Source organism: Talpa europaea (assembly GCF_964194135.1).
Source record: "Talpa europaea genome assembly, chromosome: 4".
Lineage (NCBI taxonomy): Eukaryota > Metazoa > Chordata > Mammalia > Eulipotyphla > Talpidae > Talpa > Talpa europaea.
The window spans coordinates 53,506,604-53,533,701 of NC_140070.1; the positions used below are offsets into that span (position 1 = coordinate 53,506,604).

General features: G+C 38.7%; 1 protein-coding gene across 1 annotated transcript in view; it reads right to left on the reverse strand.

Annotated features, from left to right (window-relative positions):
• The window catches only part of PCOLCE2 (procollagen C-endopeptidase enhancer 2), a gene marked incomplete at its 3' end in the record, with an annotated part of 59,758 nt that overhangs the window by 4,203 nt on the left and 28,457 nt on the right, over positions 1-27,098 (reverse strand). Inside the window, exons 3-7 of the mRNA XM_084232477.1 lie at positions 18,345-18,600; positions 11,840-11,964; positions 9,178-9,314; positions 4,574-4,728; positions 205-288 (exon numbers count right to left, since the gene is read on the reverse strand). Of these exons, the coding sequence (XP_084088603.1) occupies positions 205-288; positions 4,574-4,728; positions 9,178-9,314; positions 11,840-11,964; positions 18,345-18,600 (757 nt within the window). The remainder of the gene's footprint in view (positions 1-204; positions 289-4,573; positions 4,729-9,177; positions 9,315-11,839; positions 11,965-18,344; positions 18,601-27,098) is intronic.

Sequence of the window (27,098 nt, forward strand, 5' to 3'; positions counted from 1 at the left end):
AGCTAACCGAAATAGGTAGAGAAGCAGTATCATGTACAACAAGTCAAATTGTCAGATTATTACTTCAGGATTTAGGAAATATTTTCTTGGGTAAATGAAGGGTGTTACTGACCCATTACCATCACATTTATGGCAGTTCCTTTGAGGTTAAGCCTGCAGTCTCAAGTTTCTGATTAAAAGAAAAGCCTGGCTTTTATTTCTTACCAAAGTTACTTGAGCAATAATTGCTCTCCAGAGTCCCCGTCCGTCTACACTTTTGTTGACACAGGGCAACGGTGGGTTTTAAACCTAAATTCAAAGAAGAAAGACATGATTCAGCAAAATGAATTCATGTGTAAGTGGTTTTAGAGCAGAATCTATCAGCTTACAATTTCTATTTTCCTAATCCATCAATCTGTCATTAAAATGAAATAATTAAAAAGCATGCAAAAGAAATTCTTCACGCTACCAACTACTGCTCTCATTTCCTTAGGGCAACTCAGTGTTTTCTGCTGAATTTTAAATCTGAGATCAAAGATAATCCAAATTAACCCTATTCTCTTCTTTTATATAACTAACACTATAACCAAAAATAGATTATCATTTCTATGTGCTCTGTTTAGAAAAATTCAGTACTGTATAACACATAGGAACTCAGAAAGTGTGGGTCAATTCTTCACTTGACACAAAGAATCCTACAGTGTCCTCCTGGTGATAGAGGGAGTTTTTGTGGTGCGCTTAAAATACACAATCACCCAAATGTGAGCAGTGTGGGTTTTTAGAAACACTGATAATTTGTAAAATGTGTTACAGCTTTCTTGTATTATTAGGTGCACCCAATCTCTAAATATTTATTTTGAGCTTTCATTGGCTATAAGGATCTTAAGAATTGAGAAGCAGACAAATGTAAAAGTAAAACAAAATAGATAAACACAGTGGTTCTCAACCAGAGGTAGTTTTGCCCCCTAGGTGACATCTGACAAAGTCTGGAAATATTTTGGTTGTCACAACTAGGGGTTGCAATTGGCATCTAGCAGACAGACCCCAAGGATGCTGCTAAAAATCCTGCAGAGAACAAGATAGTCCTCCCATGACAAGGAACTAAGTGGCCCTAATGTAAATAGTGTCAACAGATTAAGAAGCCCTGGATTAACAAAATGAAAATAATGAATCCCTGTTATCATCAACACTCTTTTTTTTTTAAAATATATATTTTTTTAAGATTTATTTATTTATTTATACAAGCACTGGGTACAGTCAGAAGCACAGGAGGGTGAGAGGATTCACCAGAGTCAGAGCGGGGAGCAGAACAGGCAGACTGACGAAATACACTGCTGAGGGGAGCAGCGGGAATAGGAGGAGAGGTTTGTCGCGCCATGTGGGACCCTCGCTGGTGGCAGGGGATCTAACAGGCGCTGCAGAGGCTGCAGGCAGCTTTGCAGCCCAGCGCTCAACCACTGCACCACCAGGGGAGGCCCTCATCAACACTCTTTAAAAAATAATTTGCTGATTGTTCCCTTGTACGTCATAATATGCTGGGGTGAACCAACCACAGAACAACTGCAGCAGAATTATACTTGGGTAAGTGTTTGCTATTGCAATAGTGCCCTTCTAATACATTCTGCCCACTCTTCTGTGCATTCCTTGTTTATTTACTCACCTTAATTTTACCACTATTGAGCTCTAAAAAGGACTGAAAGTGGATTAAATATACAATTTAATGTTAAAATAGATATAATTCTCATTTTGCTCTCTTCCCAGTGTTCCCAGCTCCCTGATCATCCTTGTCAATTTTATAGAGAGAAGCAGTGACAGTAGGAAATGTCCTCAAGATCCCCACCAAACCTCCAAGCTGTCTTTATCAGTACCCTCCCTCTTTCTTTCCTCCCCTGACAGAGGGGATTGTCACTTCCCATCTAAGATCTTTGCATCTGTGAGTCCTCCGAGGGCCATAACTCCTATAACCACCTTTGTACAAATTTCCTCCTCGCTTATGCCTCTATCTACATAATATTCTTCTATACTGCCCACTTCCCATAGCATGGACATCTTCAAGACTCTCAGAGCTTCTCTTTCTCCTTTGCGGCTAAAATTGTGGAATGAGTTGCTAGAACTTATTAATTTCTTCACCTTGTTCAACAAGCCCCTGGGCCCACCCTGTCTGGCTTCCACCTGCACAGCTGCCCTTACACAACTCTTGCTAGGGTCTCCAGCGCCTCCACATCATGAAATCAAATGGAAACATTCAGTCCTTCCTTTATTTGGAATCTCATCAATAGTTGACCCCTCCACACATGAACACTATCTTCTTAAAACTTCTCTTCCATGCATTCCATGACACTCTCCAGCTTTTCCTGCCTCCTGTGTTGCTGCTCTTGTCAGACTTCTTTTCCAGTATTTCCTCCTCTTTAAAAAATTGGAGTTTCTAAAGATTTAATTCCAGACATTCTCCTCTTTTTACTTATAACTTCTCTCTAAGCAAGTTCATTCTGTATAATGATATCCACCACGTATATACTGATCACTGTCAAATTTAAACCTCTTTAAATCTTTCCTGTCTGGATGTCCATAGAGCTAACTGTCCATATGACATCATTACTTGAGTAGCTCTTGTACATCCCAAGCCCAAAAAGTTCATGGATAAACATATGAATCCATTATCTCTATTTCATCATACCCCACCCCCACTGTGGAAGCCAGGGGCCTTGTTGCCACCTCCCTGATTCTCCTAGTCCAGTTCATCCCCAAGGCCTGTTGACTCCACCCGTGGCTCCTGGATTGCACAATAGTTGCTCTCTCTGACTATCTCCACATTTCTGATATAGCACAGTTCACAGAGAGAGCCACAAGAACCTGCTGATCCTTTTGACCCCTACATCCATTCACCAGTGGTCAGAGTGATCTTCATAAATTGTGACTCTAATCCTAAACTTTGCTTAAATCCATCAACAGCTTCCCCCATACTTAAGAACAAACCCAAACTGTACAATATAAAGACAGAGATGTTAGGGTCTAATGATGAAGCTGGAAAGAGAGGCTCGGGACAAAGTATCCATACCACCAGTAGACACATGCTTAGGGTCATCTTTGACTTCTATCTCACCTCCCCACTGCATGCCCCACCACCCATCACATAAGAGAAGATCATATCTTTCTCTCCTTTAAATTCACTGTCTATAGCTGTGTCATCCAGTACAGTAGCCATTGTTGACAGCTGAAATGTAATGTCTTGGTTTTATGTACCGCGGGGAAGGAATTTGGGTTCCTGTGCTACCCAATATGGTGGCCACAAGCCACATGCAAGTTCCAAATTTGATTAAATTAAAATTCAGTTCCTCAGAATCACTAGCTACATTTGCTCTGCCAACAATGGCTACTGTATTGGATGACACAGCTATAAACAGTGCATTTGAATGAGAGAAAGACATAATTTGCTCTGTATGTGGTGGGTGCTGGGACATGAAGTGTAGAGGTGAGATAGAAATCAAAGATAAACCTAAGAGTGTGGTTACTGATGGTATGGAACATGCTTGGGAAAACAGGAAGAGAGGCAGGTTTAAGGCAAAAAATACTATGATAAAAGCAGGTTGAGTTTGATATGTGTTTTCCTTTAAATGTATAGGTGTTGCAAAATGTCTAGGAGATAACTGCAAATCCATGTCTGCAATTTCAGAGAAAGTTTGGGACAGGAGATTACAGCTGGGGAACCACTAGAACCATGGGGCAGATAATTCACTGGAAAGAATAAGAACACCAAAGTCCACTGAGCTAAGTGGAGAAATACTGCAATCAGACGAGGCAGTGCACTTCCAGACCACAAGGTGGCACACCTATGGAGTGCTGAGAATAATCAGCCTTTTGAGAAGTATCCACTTCGTAAAGAGCAGCTGGACAAAAGCATGGAAATATGGTGGGCAATAAAGCTGGACTTATTTCACATCTAAACCTTTAATTTTTCTCCTCCCTTTTTGCTTCTCCCTGGATTTAGATTTTGGAATTGGAGACCTGAAATCCCACTGGGTAGAGTTGAAGGAATGTAGAGAGAGGGGACCTAAATCAGCCTGTTTCTTAGCTCATGCCTCAGATCAGTTTCCCAACTTAGCTTTTGTAATATGCAGAATATTTTTGTTTGATTTACTCCAACTTGAAAAATAATATATTTTGTATAACACGTTTTGGAGTAAAACGAAAAACAAAACAAACTAAATTAAACAAATAAAAAAGAGCAACAACAAAAAAGGCCAATCAAAACCAGGCAGGTATCAAGGCCCTAGAACTTAACCTAAAATACTACAATTCTATGTAATAAGAAGAAAACCATAGTGCCTGAAAAGAAAAATTAGGTATATGATAATCTGCACCTATATCAAACAATTTTAAGTGGTCATAATTTCCTTAATGACATTTGAAGATTAGCTTATAAGCATTCTCACACTTTATTCTTTGTATTAATGGAGTTATTCTCTTACATAAGTTTTCATATTTAACTTATTTCAGTTTCAAGTATCTTCTTATTTGAATTTTTTTCTACTCACAAAGAGTTTTTCTTATACTCCTCATGTTTGTGTATAAGTTTCAGAACTGAAAAACTTACCTGTAGTTACCGGAAGTGTGGTAGTAACAGGTGTAGCTGTCGTCGTAGGCAATTTTTTTGGTCTGAATTTGTAGTGACCGATAAATCCATCTGCAGTTAAACTCAAGTCTGATAAAAACTGAATGAGAAGTTCATTTCTCTCAGATATAATTGGCCTAGACGAGGAAAAACGTGTGTATATATTACATACTTTAAGTGGCATCACTGAAAAGTAGATTTTTCTTCCATTCCATTAATTTTTGATAATAGATTACTGTTTTGTTTAAACCTACAAGCTAAAATTCTTTTTAAAAGGTTAAAGTCTGAATCTGCTCAATATTAATGCTAATAACACTGAACATTTGCTCAGCTGGACACTGTGCTTTGTGTGAACTATTATATCCCATCTTCACAACAACCCTATTATTAGTCCCTTTTTAAGGAACAGGCAACTGAAGTTCTGAGAGTTCAAGTAATTAGTTGGTATATGGGAGTGTCAGGATTTGAATCCAGGACCAGGTGCCTCTAGAAAGTGTAATAGACATTGGGACCAATGTAAATATAGAAACTGTGGCTGGTTCTCTACAAGCACCTTAGTGCCTGATGTGACTTGGGAACAGCACAGACTCTTTGAATGACGCTTCAAGCTGGCCTGGGAGCTGGGGATACTGGCTTGGAGAATGGGACAGGCAAACGTGATGAACAAATTCCCACAGCCATGAAGACACTCCAAAGGTATCTTCTCAGTGTGCTGGTCACCCAGGGACAACAGAAGCTATTCAAGGTTTAATGGGACTTGCATTTCATTTTTTTAAAAAAGATTTATTTGTACAAGCACGGGGTACAGTCAGAAGTGCGGGAGGGCGAGAGGATTCACCAGAGACAGAGCGGAGAGCAGAACAGGCAGACCTACGAAATACACTGCTGAGGGGAGCAGGGGGCGCGGCAGGAGAGGTCTGCGCGCCATGTGGGACCCTCGCCAGCAGCCGGCGATGGAACCAGCACTGCAGAGGCTGCGTACAGCTTCGCAGCCCAGCGCTCAACCACTGTGCCACCGGGGAGGCCCGCATTTCATTTTTATTTTTATTTTTATTTATTTATTAAAGATTTATTTATTTATTTATACAAGCACTGGGTACAGTCAGAAGCTCAGGAGGGTGAGAGAATTCACCAGAGCCAGAGCGGGGAGCAGAACAGGTAGAGTGCCAAAGTACACTGCTGAGGGGAGCAGCAGGCGGCAGGAGAGGTCTGTGCACCATGGGGGACCCTCGCCCAGAGGTCAGGGATTGAATCCGTGCTGCAGAGGCTGCGGGCAGCTTCGCAACCCAGCTCTCAACCGCTGCGCCACCGGGGAGGCCCCACATTTCATTTTTAATGGCAGCTCCTATGCATGCCTGAAATGGAAACATTTCTGTTTGTAATTTCCATAGCAAAATGCTGTAAAAGAGAAAACAGTTGTTCTGTTTGGTGGTCATGAGTGCCACTGAGGATACTAATTTTAAAGCTAATTGAGGAGTGTGCTGGCTCACTGGTGTTAGATTTAGTGGAGATAATAACTGTGGCTCAAAAGCTCTCTTAAATCTTAGAGACTAACTAGATCCTGCAAGATAGCAGTTTTATTTTAGCTTTTTCTATTATTTAAGCAATGGTAAAAGTGCTGTTAGATTAATTCCATTTAAGTTTTATTTAATTTAGAAATGAAAAGAAATAAAACAAGTTATTCAATTGTGCTAATTGGTGGTTTATTCAAGTTTTTGAGGCATCTTCTCAGTCAGACCACTTTTTAGGCATCATGGACAGCCAATAATGAGGTAACGCAGTTTTTCCCTTTCTGTAAGGTTTGAGGGAGGGTGAGTGAAAGGAAGGTAAATCTGTCTTTGACCCAACCAGTTTGAAAAAGTGCAGGCTATTTTTCTCTCCCAAAGGTTATTAACTTCTGAGTCAAGGGATGGGACAAACCTAAGAGTGAGCTTCACTACCTGCATATATAGAGTTCTGGTCACAAAAGTGAACAAGGACTTTTAAATACTACTTCTGATCATCAAACCTTTAAACAGAAATATTTTATCTTGCTTTTAAAAAACACATTCTACTATATAAAAAACAAACAATTCTCACCTACAATTGCAAATAAAATGTGTTAATTTGCAGTTAAGTGATAAAATTGCAAAAAGCATTATTATAAATTGCAAAGGAAATCTCAAGACAACACGGTCAGGCTTATAGGCATGATGCTGTAATTACAGTAGTCATCCACTGCCTTTTCTATGAATGAATCTTAGAAATTGCATCTCCTCAAGGAAGAGTATTTTAGTCACAAAGGCATATTTTTGTTATAATACTATAGAGCTTTAGCATGAATGTGACAGAATCACAGTGCCATAAATGTCCTGAGGACCATGTGTTGTATCTGTAAATTAATGTTGCACTAGAAAGGCAAAAGGAAATCTGGCTGGGATCCACTGTGCACTGGCAAATCTCAGGAATGCATCGAGGTCTGTTTAGTGTCTTACAGAGCCAGTTAAGTTAGCTCCCTCTGCTTTGCCACAATCTTTCTTTTCTGCAGTCATTACAACCAATCAACCACTGTGACCTGTCAATTTTGCCTTCTAACTATTTGTTGAGTCACATCCTTTTATCTGTATTACCCTTCCTGACCGACCGTCTCATTCTGTCTGGCCACTGCCCCCAGCCAGCCTCCCCGCTCATCTTGTCAGTATGGGGTTCTACAGGCACTGGTCATGCCACTGCCCTCTCCAGACATGCGGGTGGTTCCCATCTCTGCAGGTCATAGAACTCATCTTAGCCCTTCTACCTCATTTCTCGCTAGCCCCCAACTCAAGGAGTAGGCTCCTAGGGACCCTAATTTTCTCCACTATGTGTCTTTATTAATTTCCCCTGTTTGGGATAAGGCTGTCCTCCCTTCTGCCTCTGTCTAACTCCAACTCTTCCTTCAAGACTCAGCATCCAGAGGACAATCTCCTCCAAAGAACTTCCCCCGATCTCCACACCTCGCCTCCTAATTGGGCCAAAGGACTTGTGTCAGAAATTCACCCGAACATTTCTTTGCCAATTTACTTTGAGTCTTGTTTCACTCTCTCCTCATATTTATCTTTGCATTTGAGTTTAACTGTGTATACCAGGTACCTCACAGTGTCCAGCACCTAACTGGGGTATAATAAATGTTTCTGAACTGAGTTCAATAGCACGGATACTGCATTGAACCAGACACAGGGCTGGTGAGATGCCTCACCCACCCGGCACTCCTATTCGTGCTTTCAGTGGAAGAAATACTCCCCAAATAGCTTTTCTCATTTTCTCACTGGCCCACTGGGATTACGGAAAGCTAGTCCTCTGGTAAAAGTGCTAGTGGGTGGGCTGGCAGGCAAGCTTCCCCAGGCAAAGTCCTCAGACATGTGCTGCTGAGCAGCCGGTCTTCCCGCGGGCTGGCTCACTCAGGGAAAATGTGAGCAAGCAGGCAAGGAAGAGGAAGCACCGGCCCTCCACTCCCACCCCTGATGGAGGCAACTACTACCATCAATTTTGTGCTTACTGTCCATAGTTTTATCTCTAGATTTACCTGTATATACATCATTAATAATATGGTGCGTAGGCTAACAGCTAATTTAAACTTCATCTAAATGGAAGGATTTGGGGGATATATTTGTGTTTTCCACCCTCAGTAGGGTGACTGTGAGGTGCATGCACTGTTCCCACTGTCGTACAGTGTGTTCTGTAAACAGCTATTCTTTGGTGGAGAAACATCGCCGCCCCCAACATCGTAAACAACATGGGAGAGAACATTCTTGTCCATGTCTTGTGGTTCACATAGGCAAAAGGGCCTTGCGTGGGCGCAGCAGGAGGGGAGGGTATATGTTCTCTTAATCCCAGGGTCAATGGTGGTTTTCAACTTCTCGATAATGCTGACTGCCATAGTGATTGGACCAGTTTATATTTTTCAAAGGTTGATTCACATTTGGGGATGCCTTTTCATGTCCTTTCCCATTTTCTTTCTATTGAATTGTTGTCTTTTCCTTATTAATTTGTAGGATTTTTTTTTTTTTTTACATACTCTGGAGCCTAGCCTTTGTCAAATCTGTGTTACAAAGATCTGTTTCCTTATTTTGTGCCTTCTCCTTCCCCCTCTATGAGCTGTATTTTGATGAACAGCTCTTCCAATTTCAGTTTCTCATTTTAGTTCCCAGTTCATCTATGACTGATTTTGGTGTGATACTAGATATGAATACAATTTAATTTTCCCAAATGATTAAGATTTGCCCCTGCCTCCTTTTTTAATAAGCCTATCCTTTACCTGCTGACTTGTGATTTTCTGTGATGTGCCCAATCTGAAAATCTATGTGGATGTGTTTCTGGCCTCTCTTTGCTGTCTCCATGAGTCCAGTTTTTCTATCTTCTCCCCTTGAGAAGGGGAGAGTATCCTGGATTTAGATGGTCCTAAATGTAACGCAGTGTCAGGCATTTAAAGAGAGAGCTTTGACTGCAGGAAAGGAGAAGAAAATACTTTGACAGAAGCAGAGATTGGAGCGATATGTTTTGAAGATGGAGGAAGGAGCCACAAGCCAAGAAATATAAGCAATTAATGATAAGAAGCCAGTGCTACTTACGCAGGAGGGCTATCACCACAATACTTGCCAATTCTTCTTGCATCATTGATTTCCCCGCCATTGAACACGGCCACGTAATCATACCGGCAGTAGTTATCCCGTTCAACATCAAATTTCTCAAACTTTAATTCTATAAGCTTTAGTGAAAATACAAAGTTAAAAGTGTCAAAACAGCATTGCTGAAGATCCTCAAATGGTATGCTTGCCTCTCACCAGGTTTGTAGGAATCAAAGATTTTCCTTTGTAAAAACTGCATTCATCCTGTTGAAATATTTTTTTGTTTGCATATTTCTTGGTTAACAAGACAGTAGAATCCTTCTACTTTAATTTTTAATCATTCCAAAATAATATCTCAACGCAGATGAACCCTCGTTAGGATCTTAAAGGTCTTAAAGTATGGGCACACTTTAACCCTAGCAATCTACATTAAGGGCTGTAATTGGACATATTTTGGAGAGGGAAGAGGATTATATACTAACTTCATTCTTCTGTATAAGAAATAGAAAGTATTAGGCCTCCCTAGTGGCTCCAGGGGTTATATCTCAACACTGTGAAGATATCAGCAGCTACTGCAGCACAAGTTCAATCCCCCACCAGGGAGCTAACCCACATCGCACAGCAGACTTCTCCTGTCTAGCTCGCTGCCCCTCTCAGCAGTATATTTCAGTCAGTCTGTCTTTTCTGCTCTCCACTCAGTCTCTGGTGAATCCTTTCACCCCCCGCACCCCTTACCTGTACCCCAGCTCTTGTATGCATAAATAAATAAAATAAATCTTAAAAAAATAGAACGTATTATTTAAGGCATCCCCTATTTTAGTGCATGCTGGTTTGTGGCGTGTGTGTTATGTGCCTGGGTGGGTGAAAGGGGTGGGTAGAGTTGTTTCCCACTTGAGAGAAGGCAACTGACATTCCCAGCACACATAAAGGAATTAAATTCTTTAGGACCAGAGCTTCAGGGAAGTGGGAATTGACTGATGTCTTCTTGAAGTATGTTTGAAAATGTTCCCAGAGCCTATTTAGGGATGTGGGTGATTTTTGAATAAGTTTCATAAATGCATCAATACATATCAGTGTTAGATTACTTAAGTACAGCTTAATTTTGTGCATCAGTAACAATAAACAATATGTAAGTCAATAGGAAGTTTTGATTTAAGAACAATCATCCCCTTACAAACAGATTTTTCAAGCGCACATCCAGTATGTGAATCAAAGGAAACCTCACTGGGTTCACAAATACTCATGGCACTTACACAGTGGGTACCCCTTCCTGTTGGGTGGCAGGTGGGCAGGTAACCTGCCCTGCTGCTTAGGGCAGATAATGGATATTAATTCCCATTAGAACAGGTTCATAATTATTAACTTAAGAAGAGTCAGACACAGTTGTGGGTGAAGATAACAGTAACAGCATCACAGAGAGACAAAAAGGTAAATTTTGGCTTTGAACATAATCGTCATATATCTATATATTTATTTACCTACCTTTAAAAATAGTACCAGTAATTGCTTATTATCACTTAACACTACTTTAAATTATAGTAAAATATTTCCTCTTTGGATCCAGTGTCTTCTCATTGATAGTAATAAAATGCTTAACAGGTTATTAAAAAATTGAACTTTCTCTACTTAGGAATTAGTAACATCACTTTTGGAGGGAAGATAAAATAAATAGGAGGGTAAAGGGGGAAGCTATGATTAAAAAAATTGAGGTAAGTCTTTCATCAAAGAAAATAGATTTGCACAAAAATTATTTAAGACTTAAATTTCCCATTGTATCGTTCTTCTTTGGATAAGACTTCCAGTGATTTCCAACTACAACAATGATTAAAAATTCAATGGGCTGAAACCAAAAATCACGTAAATAAAATAAAATCCAAATTTAAATTAAATACTCAGAGGGAAGAACAATGGAAAAAATGCTAAGGTGTCATCTGCAAGTATAATTAAATTGAAATTTTTTAGTCTAATATAGGTAATGATATTTGTTAAGTGTTGGAAAGGATCAGTTTAGAAAAGTTTTTTTAAGGTATCATAATGTTCACTTTATTGTGTTTGGATTAAAATCTATATGTATTTGTAATTATAATAATTACTAAAAAATTACTTTCAAAAGTCTACCAACTAGCTTGGATATATTACATGTTAAGTTTTATTCCTATAATTAATATCTAAAAGTGTTTCCCAGAAAGGATAAAACTTCACATGACACAAATTATTAAATATTAGAAAACTAGACCTCTGTTGATTATTTTAGAAAAATGAACAAGGTTTTTTTTGGAGGAAATCGCACAACATGAGCAAACAATGACCTAACGTGTATATGCAGTTGGGGATTTGTGTCCTCCCTCTGTCACTACTGCCTGCAACATCTCCCAGAGGGTTAAGCACTCTCACAGGGCATTTCCTTACCATTTGTATTTCAAAACCGCTTTTGAAAACTACAATTGTATATTGGAAAATTGTATCCACAGCTTTGCAAGTCAAAGTGCAAAAACAATTTTAATCTGATTATTTGTATGAAGTAATACCTGTGTCCAGCAGTGCTTTCCTCCCCTGCATCCTTAACTTGTGCAAATTCCCCAGAGCTGGGTGCTCTTGAGAGCTGGGCCCCTCATACATGCAATTCACACATGCACACTTTCTTCACACTTTCAGGGAACCTCACCTGATTCTTTGGTGCTACAATGTGCCACACACAAGTGACTCCTGCAGGGTAGTCACGATCTGGCCAGTTGGGGGTTTTAAAAGACCCTGAAGGTCTTTCAAGGCGTCCTCCACAATACTGGTCCCCTGAAGTTATTAAATAATGAAAAAAAATCCAAGTTAATATTCTTAAATAGGTAATGGCAATGCAACTATGAAAATGTTAGGAATTTGGAATATTAGTTGATAATTAGTAAATAAAGACAATGATAGAAGGTCTTAAATTTTCTCTTAAGAAAATGGCTATATAATCTCCTCCTTCCTCCCCTCCCTCACCACCACCCACCCACACATAATGTATCTGTTACTTATCATACCAGCAAGAGAGAGCAAAGGAGTGGAGACAGGCCCATACCTTCTTTTGTTTTAATGTTTTTAGACTAATAGGACAAAATAACATTTGGGCATGCAGAAATTAGGCAGACTCAACAAGTTACATAAATTTTAAGAATCATCAATGTAGGTATTTATCAATAGAGTTAAAATCCATGCCCATGCACAAAATTTTAATTAGTTGGTATAGGTAACTCTAAATTTTAGAAAATGTACTATTAAACAAGGTCAGAATAATTTCTTAAACTTTTTCTTCATGGAAAATTACAAGCCTATATAAATTATATAATATAAGCTGGTGAATTTCCATAACCCAGCAATCAATTCCTATAATTCATTACTATCATCCTACTATGTAGGCCAATTGTCTGTGAACTTAGATTTTATATACATATTCATCCTATCAATATTGCTGCCCAATGTCTACTACCTGATTTATTATTTTTTAAACTATTATTAATTTTATAAGTTCAAAGATATATACTTTGAAATACACAAATCTTAGCTATAAAATTTTGAAAAATGGATATAACCATGTAAGCTACACTGGTATGATGATATAGAATCTATTTACCACAAAATTACTGTATCCCTTCTCAATCTGCTGACTCCCCACACCACTTTCTTGAAAAGTTTTACCTTACACAGTTTTAAAACCTCATATAAGTGGAATCATATAATCTAGTCTTCTGTGGCTTTTTTTATTTAGTACAATATCTATAAGATTTAGTCATGTTGCTGTGAGTATTGGTAATAGGTTCCTTTACATTGCTAAGTAGTATTCCAGTGTTTGGGAGGATCACAATTTGTTTCCCCAATCTCCTCTTGATACTCATTTGGGTTGTTTCCATTTTGGGTTATAGTGAATAAAATTGTTATGAACATTTTATACAAATCTGTTTGTGGATACATATGTTCATCTCTTATATAAATATCTAAAAATGCAATTTTGGGGCCAAGAGTAGATGTAGATGCTTAACTTTATAATGAAATTACCAAAATTGCCCTTCAGTAGTTGCAGCATTTTATGTCTCTCAAGGAGGTTACATAACATCCTGGTGTTATCAGATTTTTTTGCCAATGTGGTGGGCATGTAAGAGTATCACATTGTGATTTTAATTTTCATTTCTCTGTTATTAATAATACTGAGCAGTTTTTCATGTACTTATTAGTTATTCACACATGTTCCTTTGTGAAATATCTGTTCAAGGCTTTGCCCATTTTAATATTTATTAGGATCTTTATCTCTATTGTTGAGTTGTGTGAGTTCTTTGCATATTCTGAATACAATTTCTTTACCAAATATTTCTACAAATATTTTCTCCATTTTGCTGGTTGCTTATCATTGCAACAAAGCCTTTTTAGAAGCACTAGCTTTTTAAAGAAGTTTACATGGTACATATGTTCCATTCTTTTACTTTGAAACTATTTTGTCTTTGTATTTCAAGTACTTTCATGTAGACAGTATATTGCTGGGCTCTGCTTTTTTTAAAATTTATTTTATTTTATTTTATATATTTTTTACATCATTTTTCATTTTTGTGCAATGTATGCATTTTCATCTTGGTTATATTCCCCATACAATTCCCACCCCCCTTATTTTGACTCTAATCCCTGCTCTCTCCGCCCCCCCCACCCCGCAGTGTGTCTCTGGTTAATAGTTGCTTATTGATTTTGATTTTTACTTTATTATAGTCTTTTTCCTGGTACCTTATTTAGGTTTTCTAAATTCCTGCTATGAGTGAGACCATCCGGTATTTTTCTTTTTCTTTCTGGCTTATTTCGCTGAGCATGATCCCTTCCAGCAACATCCATGTTGCTGCAAATTGCATGAGTTTATCTTTTTTGATTGCTGAGTAATATTCCATTGTGTATATAGACCACATCTTCTTGATCCAGTCATCTATTTTTGGGCATTTGGATTGTTTCCATAGCTTAGCTATCATATGACCCAGCAATTCTACTTCTAGGTATTTAGCCAAAGGACAAAGAATCATTAATTCAAAAGGGCACGTGCACCCCTGTTTATGGGCTCTGCTTTTTAATCCATTCAAATAAGTCAGTCTTGTAACTGGAGTGTTTAATCCTTTACATTTAATATAGGTATTGAAATGCCTGGATTTACTGTGCCATTAACTATTTTTTCTCTTTGTTTCCCCTTCTTTTATTCCAGCTGTTATTCCTTTCCTGACTTCCTTGGGTTAATAGAATAATTTTTGCATTCTATTTTAATCTTTGGGCTTTTAGCTATAACTCTTCCATTTTTAGTGGGTATGATAACATACATCTTTAACCACATTTACTTGAGTTAATACTGTACTTCTTCAATGTATTTTTTTTTATAAATTTTATTGTTATATTCCCCATACAATTGCAGCCCCCCATTCTGACCCCAATCCCTCCCCTCCCGCCCCCGCCCCCCTAAAAGTGTCTCTGGTTCATAGTTTTTTGTTGATTTTGATTTTCACTTTCTTATAGTTATTCATTTTCCTGGTCCCTTATTTAAGTTTTCTAGATTCCTGCTATGAGTGAGACCATCCGGTATTTTTCTTTTTCTTTTTGGCTTATTTCGCTGAGCATGATCCCTTCCAGCGCCATCCATGTTGCAGCAAATTGCATGTGTTTATCTTTTTTGAATGCTGAGTAATATTCCATGGTATATATGTACCACATCTTCTTGATCCAGTCATCTATTTTTGGGCATTTGGGTTGTTTCCAAAGCTTAGCTATTGTAAACAGTGCTGCTATAAACATAGGGGTGCAGGTGTTCTTTGGAATTGATGTTTCTGTGTCCTTTGGGTAAATACCTAGGAGTGGAATTGCTGGGTCATATGGAAGCTCTATGTTTAGTAGGTCCAGAAATCTCCACACAGCTTTCCACAGTGGTTGGACCAGTTTGCACTCCCACCAACAGTGCAGAAGAGTTCCTTTTGCTCCACACCCTCACCAGCATTTGTTGTTGCTAGTTTTTTTAATATGTGCCATTCTCACTGGTGTAAGATGGTATCTCATGGTAGTTTTGATTTGCATTTCCCTGATGACAAGTGATGTTGAACATTTTTTCATATGCCTGTTGGCCATTTGCATTTCCTCTTCAGAGAAGTTTCTTTTAAGCTCTTCTGCCCATTTTTTGACTGGATTATTTTCTTTGTTGTTGTTGAGTCTCATCAGCTCTTTGCAGATTTTTGTGATCAGTCCTTTATCATTAGTGTTGGGTGCAAAAATGTTCTCCCAGTTGGTGGGGTTTCTCTTTGTTTTTGTTATTGTCTCTTTTGCTGTGCAAAAGCTCTTTAATTTGATATAGTCCCAGCTGTTTATCTTTGCCTTCACTATCACTGCTTTGGGTGATGTGTCTGTAAAGATGTCTTTGATGTGCAAATCACGTAGTGTTTCGCCTATATTTCCTTCTATATATTTTATGGTTTCAGGTCTTATGTCTAGTTCTTTAATCCATTTTGAGTTGATTTTTGTGTATGGTGTGAGGTGGTGGTCAAGCTTCATTCTTTTGCATGTAGCGACCCAGTTTTCCCAGCACCATTTATTGAACAAACTTTCTTTGCTCCAATGCATAGTCTTTGCTCCTTTGTCAAAGATTAGTTGACCATAAATCTGTGGGTTTATTTCTGGATTTTCTATTCGATTCCATTGGTCTGTATGTCTGTTCTTGTTCCAATACCATGCAGTTTTGATGATTATGGCTTTGTAGTATAGTTTGAAGTCTGGGAGTCTGATGCCTCCATTCCCTTCTTTTTTTTTCAGGAGAGCTTTGGCTATTCGGGGTTTTTTGTGATTCCATATGAATTTCATCAATAATTGTTCTATTTCTTTGAAGAATGACATTGAAATTTTGATTGGAATAGCATTGAATCTGTATATTGCTTTTGGAAGGATGGCCATTTTAATAATGTTTATTCTTCCAATCCATGAGCAGGGGATGTCTCTCCATTTCTTTGTGTCTTCTTCTATTTCTTTTAACAGTGTTTTATAGTTTTCTTTGTATAGGTCCTTTACCTCTTTTGTTAGATTTATTCCCAAATATTTGATTTTTTTGTTTCAATAACAAAAGGGATGGTTTTTTGATTTCTTCTTCTTCAGATTTATTGTTTGTGTATAGGAAGGCTACTGACTTTTGCGTGTTGATTTTGTATCCTGCCACTTTACTGAACTGATTGATGAGTTGAATTAGCTTTTCTGTGGAGTTTTTGGGGTTCTCTATGTATAATATCATATCGTCTGCAAATAGTGATAGTTTGACTTCTTCTTTTCCTATTTGGATTCCTTGGATGTCTTTCTCTTGTCTTATTGCCCTGGCTAGGACTTCCAGTATTATATTGAAAAGCAGTGGTGAGAGTGGACATCCTTGTCTTGTTCCAGATCTTAATGGAATTGCTTTCAGCTTTTCACCATTGAGAATGATACTGGCTGTTGGCTTCTCATAGATGGCCTTTATGATGTTGAGGTATGTTCCTTGTATCCCAAGAATTTCAAGGGCTTTTATCATGAATGGGTGTTGCACTTTGTCAAAAGCTTTCTCAGCATCTATTGATATTATCATATGGTTTTTATATTTCTTTTTGTTGATGTGTTGGATGACGTTGATTGATTTTCGGATGTTAAACCATCCTTGTGTCCCTGGTATGAATCCTACTTGGTCGTGGTGAATTATCTTATGGATACATTGTTGGATTCTGATAGCTAAATTTTATTGAGGATTTTTGCATCAGTGTTCATTAGGGAGATTGGCCTGTAGTTTTCCTTTTTTGTGTTGTCCTTGTTCGGTTTTGGTATTAGTGTAATGTTGGCTTCATAAAACGTGTTTGGTATTGTCCCTTCCTTCTCAATTTTTTGGGAAGAGTTTGTGAAGGATAGGCACTAATTCGTCTCTGAATGTTTGGTAGAATTCATTTGTAAATCCATCAGGTCCTGGGCTTTTGTTTTTGGGGAGGTTTTTGATTACCATTTCAATTTCGCTAATTGTAATTGGTCTGTTTAGGTGTTCTATTTCTTCTTTATCTAGCTTTGGGTGATTGTAGAGTTGTAGGAATTTGTCCATCTCCTCTAGATTGTTAAACTTGTTTCCATATAACTGTTCATAGTAGTTACTGATTATTCTTTTGATTTCTGCTGTGTCCGTTGGATGCACACTCTTTTAAATCAACATCTGTATGTAGTACATATGCAAACATAATACGCCACCAGAATTCTCATTTTCCTTTGTCCAATTCCCTTTGCCCAGCTTACCCACCTTTTTCCCCGCTTCCCTTCTGATAACCACTATTTTGTTCTATTTGTCTAAAAAATTGTTTTTTTTTTTAAATTTAACTCATTCATTTGTTTTGTCTCTATATGTACCACAAATAAATGAAATCACATGGTGTTTTTCTTGTTCTGTCTGACTTAATTCACTGAGTATAATACCCTCTGGGTCCATCCAAGGTGTTGCCAATGGCAGGATTACACCTTACAGAGTTGAGCAGTATATATACCACATCTTAATCTGCTCATCTGTAGATGGGTACTTAGGTTGTTTCCAACTTTTGGCTATTATAGTACTGTGATGAACACAGAGTTGCATCTATTTCTTTAAATTAGTATTTTCATATTCAAATAATTACTGAATCATATGGTGGTTCTTAGGAAATAACACATGCTGATATGAAAATATCCCAACACATAGGGTTAAATGAAAAGAAAAAGTTGTGAAGCAATATGAATTTATGTTCCTACTAACACTTTTATAAAGCTATTATAAAAGTACATATATGTAAATAAGTGCACACAGAAAGGTTTGGGAGCAACCAGCCAAGGCTATTTCTACAGAGGGAATACAATGATGAAGAGGTAGGGTTTAACAGCTGTATGTACATATAGGCATAAAAGCTTCACATATTTAATCTAAAATTGTCTATATTTGAATTTTTACAAGAATATATATGACTTTAAAAAGGGCTAATTTGTTAAGGTCTCTTGCTAGTTTGGTGCCATTTACTGGCTGGCTGAGAAGAACTGCTCTTAAATTTTAGGTTAAAGGATTAAATACATTTATAGTGTCTAGAACAGTGCCTGAGACACAGCAGGCATTCAATAACTGAGTCTTCATTATTGCTGTTATTGCCATTATGTGGAAATGATACCTCTTTCATTTGGTTCAGCAGCAGAAAACATTGCCATGAAGCCATTCCCAGCTGTGTTGGCATCAGAAATCATTTGCACCATCATCTTGTTGCCACTGGACACAAGGGCGCCAGGTCGGAAGGTGCCACAGAAGCGCCCAATGCGCTGGCTATTGGAGTGGCCGTTGTACACATCCACAAAGTCATAGCGGCACAGATTGTCACTCTCCAGGTCTATAAACCGGAAATTAAGAACGACGACTTTTCCTTGGGGAACCTGCCAAGAATGGGACCAATTGGAAAACCATGTAAGGAAAACAATGTCTGAGGTCTTAACATCTAGTCCATTACTGAAGTAAGCGGTTAAAAGGCTAATATCCAGAATAATGCTTTTTCTTCCCCCAAATCCAAACTAAGAAAAGATTTTTCTATCATATGCATTCTTGACAAAATATAAATATTCTCTATTGATGAATCCTGCAGTTCTCTAGCGTACATACTTTATTTCCAGGGAATTTACCTCATGCTGCAAAATTGGATCAGTCTTATTAATTCATAGGTCATTGCTTTCAAAAAAATTCCAGTCCTGAATGGTCTAGCAGCATATTCTAAAACACCGTGTCTCCCAGAGATATTGCTCGACAAACAAGTATCTGAAATGTCATTTCTCACGGTCTTTCCATATAGGACAGTCTCTATATATGGAATGTTTCTATGAAGTTGAAACTGAAGGGATGATTTGGGAGTTGTGCAGTTTATTTATAAATAATTCACTTGGGGTACTGAAATTTCCAGATCAACCATCCATCCTGATTACATTAGCTAGGTAATGGTTGGATCATATCTTCTGAAAGTCGCTGTGATTTGTTTCTTTTCCAGGTGCAAGTTTCTTAAAACAAGCATCCCTGAAACACAAATCTGATTAATAGGTAAGTTTTCACTTTCTCATAGGACTTTTTTCACCATACTTTCCTCTGTTTACTTCTTAAAATGTTTCCTTCCTTGTCCTCTGAGTAGGTAGGGGGAAAACAACTATAAAAGCATTTGGTAAGATTCTTACAAAAGCCCTCTTTCTTTCTCAGTTCACACCATCTTTTAATTTCCTCATTCAAGTCATTTAGTCATAAAGTCTCCATCAGATGTGTTTCACCTTTTGAACTAGAGGAGGTCCCTACTGAGCAGTTAAGAATTTTGTTCTATAGGGCCTCCCCTGGTGGTGCAGGCGGTTGAGTGCTGCGCTGTGAAGCTGTCCACAGCCTCTGCAGCACCAGTTTGATCCCAGCTGGCCGGCGAGAGTCCCACATGGCGCGGCAGACCTCTCCTGTCTCACCTGCTGCTCCCCTCAGCAGTGTATTTCGTCAGTCTGCCTGTTCTGTTCCTCGCTCTGGCTCTGGTGAATCCTCTCACCCTCCCTCGCATCTGGCCTGTACCCCAGTTCTTGTATAAATAAATCTTTAAAAAAAAAGAATTTTGTTCTATAAAAACTTACAAATAATGAAGGTTGGTGATAAAAACCAACCAACCAACCAATCAACCAGTGGTTGGCTTATATTTATCTTAATAACCACCTCAGACTCAGGGTGTTTTAAAACAAACATGGCTTCTCCATGTTGGTGAGTTCAGTGCCATGATTTATTTATTTATTTATTTATTTATTTATTTATTTATTTATTTATTCGTTTATTTATTTATTTGGTCAGAGGAAGTATTTCAGTGCTATTTGCTTTTTGTAGCAAAGAAATCCATGGAGAAAACATGCTGGAGTCGTCACAAAGGTGGGATGTCTTGACTTTGCCATGGATGACTGCTAGAGTTTATCTTAGTGTTGTGAACATCAAGAGCTCCAAAGTCATAGGATTTCTGTCGCTGCATGCAATCTCTATCATTGATCAGAAAATCATCAAAATCACATGCTACAGCTGTAAACTGAAATATAAATAATTTCTCTTAGAGTCATTGAAAAATTCCCAGCTAGGGAAAAAAATCTTGAACTAAATTAATTTGGATTGTCCTTGCATAAATGATTTGTAAACTGTATAGATAAATGTTATGAAGGACAGAAAATTCATGGAGTAATATAACAAAAACCTGGGTACCAACCATCCAGAGCTAATTTTTTTTTAAGATTTATTTATTTATTTATATAAGCACTGGGTACAGTCAGAAGCACGGGAGGGTGAGAGAACTCACCAGAGCCAGAGAGGGGAGCAGATCAGGCAGAGTGACTAAGTACACTGCTGAGGGGAGCAGCGGGCAGCAGGAGAGGTTTGCACACCATGAGGGACCCTCGCCCGGCAGCCGGGGATCGAACCGGCGCCGCAGAGACTGTGGGCAGCTTCGCAACCCAGTGCTCAACCGCTGTGCCACCGGGGAGGCCCCCAGAGCTAATTATTGTCAATGTTGTTGACATATTTTTAAAGTCTCCATTAATGTAATAAAAATTTCAGATAAATGTGCTTTCCTTTGCCCCCCACCTCGGGCCCTATTTGCCCCTCTTTTCTCAAAACCAGCTACTGTCATCAATTTAGTAATTTTGTTTCCATGTTAATGTTTACATACATGTATATGCATCCCAGAAAATATATAATTGTGCTTTTGTTTCTGTCTTAAAAAGTAACAGAAGTAGGATAATGTGCTATATGTTTTACTCTACCATCTGGAGTTGTTTGAATTTTCTGGGTGATGGAGATAAAAAGGAAAGAAACAAAAATACAAATACACAGGGCCTTGAAAGCTACTGCTGCTTAGAAGACTACTTTCTCACTTCTACTTTTCTCTCACTCAGGCTGAAGGTCCCAGTTTCATGCTTACCTCTTCTGAGCCCCTCCAGACTCGTCTTTACAGCTCTCCTCCTTCCCCTCCCAAGATGGGATCTACCAACTTGGCAGTTCATCCAACCCTGCAGATCTTAGAACTTGGAAGGGCTCAAAACACTTACATGTTATCTATCTGTTTTCCTGGAAAGATGATGTTCAAGGAGGCAAGGATTCCTCCTGCCTTGTTCACTGTTGCATTCCCAGCCTCTTGCATAGTAAGTGGCCTCAGGTAGCGGTGCATCATAAAGATTTGTTAAATGAATGCATCAAGCAAGTGTTAAATGGAAAACCAGCTTCTCTGCACCAGTCCTGGACAAGGCACCTCCTGAGTGGCTCCACCTCTTGCATTCTCCCACCCCGGTAAGCAGCAGACTTCCAGCAGGCCACTCTCCTTCCTAAGTCATTCATTACAAAAAGCAAGATCCCTGTCTTTGGGGGGAACTTTATATTTCAAGTCTTCTATAAATGCTAACATTTAACGTAGAAATTCAATTAAGATGTTCTTTTTTGGTTTTGGTGGCAATAAACAAAGCTACTGTTTTGTGAGACTGTATTGACCAGGGGATTTATTATCTGCCTGTAGAAAAACAATTCTAGGTTCCTGTTTTTTTCCTATCAACAGCTGAGTGCTGTATGAGCCAAAGCCCAGTGCTGTGACAATGACCTCAGCTCACCCCACGGCCCCTGGGAAGTCCTTACTGTCACTAGCAAGCGTGCCAAGTCTCTGGATGCCGGCCAGGGTTGCTGCCAGAGAATGAACAAGATCTATGCTTTAAACTGATGTTTTGCATTTTCAGAACACTATGAGCAAAATGCAAATATAAGGCCAGCTCCTTTTGGATGGCGAAGTACATTTCTATAGAATTAACTCTCCAAGTTTGCAGCTTTCTTTCCCCAACATATCATTTACTAATTGGAGCAAAAAGATCTGCTTCTGTAGCATATCTTGATTTTTTAAAAAGTCATCCATTTAATCTTCTAAGATTTTTCTCTTCCACAAACACACCTTTCAGGAAAGTATGTTTTAAAATGCAGGACACACTTATTTACTTGAAGTTCAAGAGGCATCTAAATGTAATTCAGAGAAATCTATGTACAAATGATGCACAAATATTTGGCCATTTTCCAAGGAGGGGAATAAATTGGCAACTTAACAAGATACGTATGTATATTTAAATACTCTTTTTAAACAGGCAATCTTATAAATGTTTAGAAAATTACCTATTGAAATTAGCAGAAGTAACATATTTTGAGCTTTTTGGAAGGGAGGGGAGAGATTTGGGGATTTCACCAAAAAAAAAAGGGGAAGAAGAAAAAAGAAAAACCTCAACTTCTAGAAGGAGAGAGGAAACCTCCAACCACCTTAAGTCCAGTTGAGTGGAACTGGCAGCTATGGTATTACATTCCTCTGGTGAAAACAGCCCAAATCTTTCCCACTACATGTAGAATAAAATCTTCACTGTATATATAGTCACACACTTAGGTAGTATAATCAAATGCCAGTTATTTTTCATAACAGTTTACACACATTATTTCATTTACTCCCTTACAGAAACTGTATGAAGTTGAAATATTAGTTTTACAGTTTATAGGTGAGGACACTGAGGCACAAAGAGGTTAAGACCCTGCATGATATGGCTCCTGATGATAACTTTTGGCCTCACTTTCTCCCACATGCAAAAATTTGACTGCCATACACATCATTTTTTTTTTTCTTTTTATTGAGGTAACATGGTATAGAATATAGTTTCAGTGTAGAGTTTCACATCTCCATGTCTGTATATACAAAAACAAACCCATCACCAAAGGTCTAGTTTCCATCCAGTACCCACCTGGGGGCCTCTCTCTTCATGTTTTACTTATCTGCCCATCACTTTTCCGTTCAAGAACCTTCCAAACTGGTTTTCTACCTCAGGGCCTTTGCACACTCTTCTCCCTGATACTCAGGAGTCCGTCTCTGCCTCAGTACATATGTCTCAGCTCACGTGTCATCTCTTCAGAGAAGTCTGTCCTGAGCCCTTCACTTACTTTAGATCACAGAACCATATAGTTTCTTAAAGATTATCTATCATCCATGTCTCCAGCAGAATGTAAGATTCTGAGATCAGAGCTTGTCCACAGCTAGCCCAAAGCCTGCCAATTACAGGAGTTCATAAATTAGAGGATTATAAATGACTGGGATGCTTATAATCTAAATTAAAAAAAAATAGTGCGGGTCACAACTCCTATTACTAGTACATATATTTATACCACAATGTAAACTCACTTACGGGTACAAGGCAATGTTAGCATCTTATGGGAAGGAAGAAACAGCTCAGAGTGGCTATGAGGACTTACTTAAAAGCCATGCAGCAAGTCAGTGGCAGAGTCTAGGTTTCCTGGCTTCTACCCCGCTGTGTTTTCCATGGTCTGACTGTGACAGAGACTGAGGAGTGCTCACCGATCTTTTTTCCTCCCCCTGGGCACACAGGAAGTCAACATATCCCAGCCTCCCTTGCAGTGAGGTTGGGACCATGTGACTGGGTACTGGTGAGTGGATATAGGAGGAAATGAAGCATGTATCCACCGCCAGGCTTGGCCACAAAATGTCCTGTGCAGTCCTTTTGGAGTTCCTTTTTTGCTCTCTAAGAAGAGGAATCTTCTTAGAGGAAGTAGGGCATTTGATGTTACTTAGTGGAGGAAATAGGGCATTTGAAGGAGACAGCAAAACCACAGAGAGGTTAATGCCAAAGAAGAGCGAGCCAGGACAGGCATTTACTAGACATTAGTAGTCTTTACTACACTTTAAAGTGAACAAGAAATAACCGTTTGTGGTGTTGGGTCACTGAGATTTGGGAGGTCACTTTGTGTTAATTACCCTGGTTAACAAAAAGATTGTGGCATTTACCAATTCTTACCAGCAGCACTATGACACGTAACTGTGGAGCCATCTTTGTTGTCTATGGGTGCCTGGAAGTTCTAGATAAATCAATAGTGCAACATGGCCACCAAAAAAATCAGACATAGTCTCCTTTGACTATGGCTGATCAGCTGGGTTGAGACATCAGCTTGAATGAGCCTTGTGCTGAGAAAAGAAATAGATTTTTTAACTGAAAACTTGGCTACAAAATGAACAAGTGGGTGGGCTTCAGGTCATGTTTTCTTTGCAAATGTTGCCTAAGTGTGAAGAAGAAAATGTTAGAGAGGAGATCTTGGCTGTGGTGGGCCACTAAGTAACTTGAAGGTTACTGGATTTGAATCCACCCAGAGAAAACACAGATGAGAAAAACATGAAGGAAGACAGAGTAGGACCCAGAGCAACAGGCCATGATGCAAAGAGCTGATGGATTAGTTTGGGTTGGGGAAAGAGAGTGTAAAGATTAAACTGAGTGTATGCCTTTCCACTGATGGGCATCTCTTGGTCGTCCTGTGGCTGATGATATCACTAGGACCCCACTGTGGATTAAGTGATGATACCTCTAGGCAAGTTGTGTGTTCATCATCAACTTTTGCAAGGACGGGAAATTCTCTAAATTTTTCATTAAATATAAATTTTTTTTTAGTTCCACAAAAGGTTTAGTGCAAAGTTTAAGAAATCATTACCACGTAATAACATAAAGAGCTTTAAAGAAAGAGTTAAAGATTTATACCAAGCAATAAAAAACAAAGGACTCTAGCAAGATCATACAGACTATTCTAGAGCAGGGCAGTTGTATACAACTATCCATTAGCTGCTGAATGGATAAACAAGATGAAAGAATAACAAGATGGCTTCCTCTTTAGAATTATGATTTGGAAGGCCCATCCCAGTCTGACTTTTGGTTTCATGGACCCCTTCATCCTTTGTATCTTGGTTATGAATCTACCCATTCTCAAACACACCTAGCTCTTTTCATTTCCCACCTCCACCAGAGACGATGTCTGTGCATTCCCTGCCTGGAATCCTGCTTCTTGCCTCAAGACTATTGACGGTCGCACTGACTTCAAAGTCTGGACCGAATACACCTTCTTTAAAATCCCCTTCCCTCACCCTCCCCTCAACTCCTAGACCAATGGGTACCCAAGGGATATTATCTTTCTTCTTTCAACTCCTAGAGCCCACTCCTCTTTGGGTAGATGCCTCAGCATCTAAGGGTCACACAGGGTGTCACAGGGGCTGGGTGTGTCTTCTACCTCACAGTGGACTGTGTACATTTCACGGGCAAAAATGTTCCATTCTGGCTTGTCTGTGCCTGAGTAACAGACCCCACATGCAGCTGGGAGCCAAGCATCCAAGAAGTCCCTGCTTTTTAATTTTATGTGAATACTTTGGTTTATGAACACTTTTGGGATTTTCTATGCCATCTGATTAATTATTTCACAAAGCAGCAATTTTCACTAAATACCAGGTGCTGTCACAGCAACAGACATCCAGCTGGGATAAAAGGCCCACTCCAAGGGTCCATCTCACCCAGTGTCTCCCTGAGGCGAGTGGGGGCTCCACTGAGGCATGTGAAAGACGTCACCAGAAGAATGTAGAAAGACGTATGCTAAGCAGTCTGATTTGTCATAATCTCTCAACCTACGTATGTAAAATTATAATTTCTATAAAGTAAGGATAGTCATTTCTTTTTCTTAATGTGTTTCATGACAGAAGGCTGTGAACAGGTCATACAATTAAATCTAGTCTACTTCACACCTTCAAAAATGGAACAAAACACTTAAGTTGTTTCAGGATTTTCTTTTCAGTTCTCCACAAGTTGTCAACATGAGTTAATCCCGAATAGGATAAACGTGACTGGCAGGGATAATCAGAGAAAGAGAGTCCCTCCTTCAAACCACTGGTACATGTAGTCTGGCAGTTAGGTTTAAGGGGACGAGACACAAAAACCAGGGAGATTTTTGCTAACTTGGAGGCTTTGTGATCATGAAAACACCCATGTATTCTTCTCAATAAGTGTGTATGTATAATTTTTTTTCAAAAGCTTTTAGAGAATAGAGCTGATTTCTATGCTATTATCTAAGAAAAAAATCTGAAATGACATTTTCAAGAAACTATTTTTATAATCTGATTTCATCTGAGAACTCTATAATGGATCAGGAACACAAACTTATACTACTTTACAAGGAATGAAACAAAAAGCCATATTGTTCTGGGATGAGAGAAATCACAGTAGGTTATAAATACATTTAGAACATATGCAAATGTGAGAATCCAGGATTCTCTTGAATGAGTAAGAACAAGGTTTATATGGAAGCACTGGGTTGCTGTGAGAGAACTAAAATTGTTCTTAAATGTAATTCTTATATCAGGAAATTCATATTCATAGTTTATAGTCTAAAATAGCATGACACGGCTTTTATGGGAAACAATATCCTTTCTTCTCTTCCCATCTCTGATTCTCACTCTTCAGAGGCAACCAACTTAACTCTTTTGACTGTGTTTTCTGGCATTTATCTCCTTCCTTCTTAATGAAATGCTTGCTTTGCTACTTCTTGGTTTATCCTTTTTAATGTTATCTCTTTGCCTACTTTTATTGCTTTCTCCTCTCTCCCACCCCACTGTCCCTCCATCAATATTTTGCTTATGTCAATATTCAGAATTTTCAGTATTTTTTTTATTGTTGCTTTTCTAGGTCTAATAGTTGCCTTGTTCTTTTACTTTTAGTTTTATGTATCTATCCTAAAACCCCTCTCAATAATGGCCAGGCATTGGTATCTTGTTTGTTCTGTTCTCTTCTCAGAAACATCCATTCTGGAGTCCAGCATCTTCTCCTTCTGCCACTCTGGACTGGCTACTCTCACAGCTCACTTCCCAGCTGGTATTCTTTGCTCCATCATCAACTCGGAAATCCTCCCCAATCCACCCTGCCAAGCTCCTATGTCTTTTTCTTGCTTGCTTTATTCCCTCATTTTACTGGAGCTCATTCTTTTGTAGTTTTCTTACAAAGTATATACAGAGATTAAAAGCTTAAGATCTTGCATATCTAAAAATTCTTTA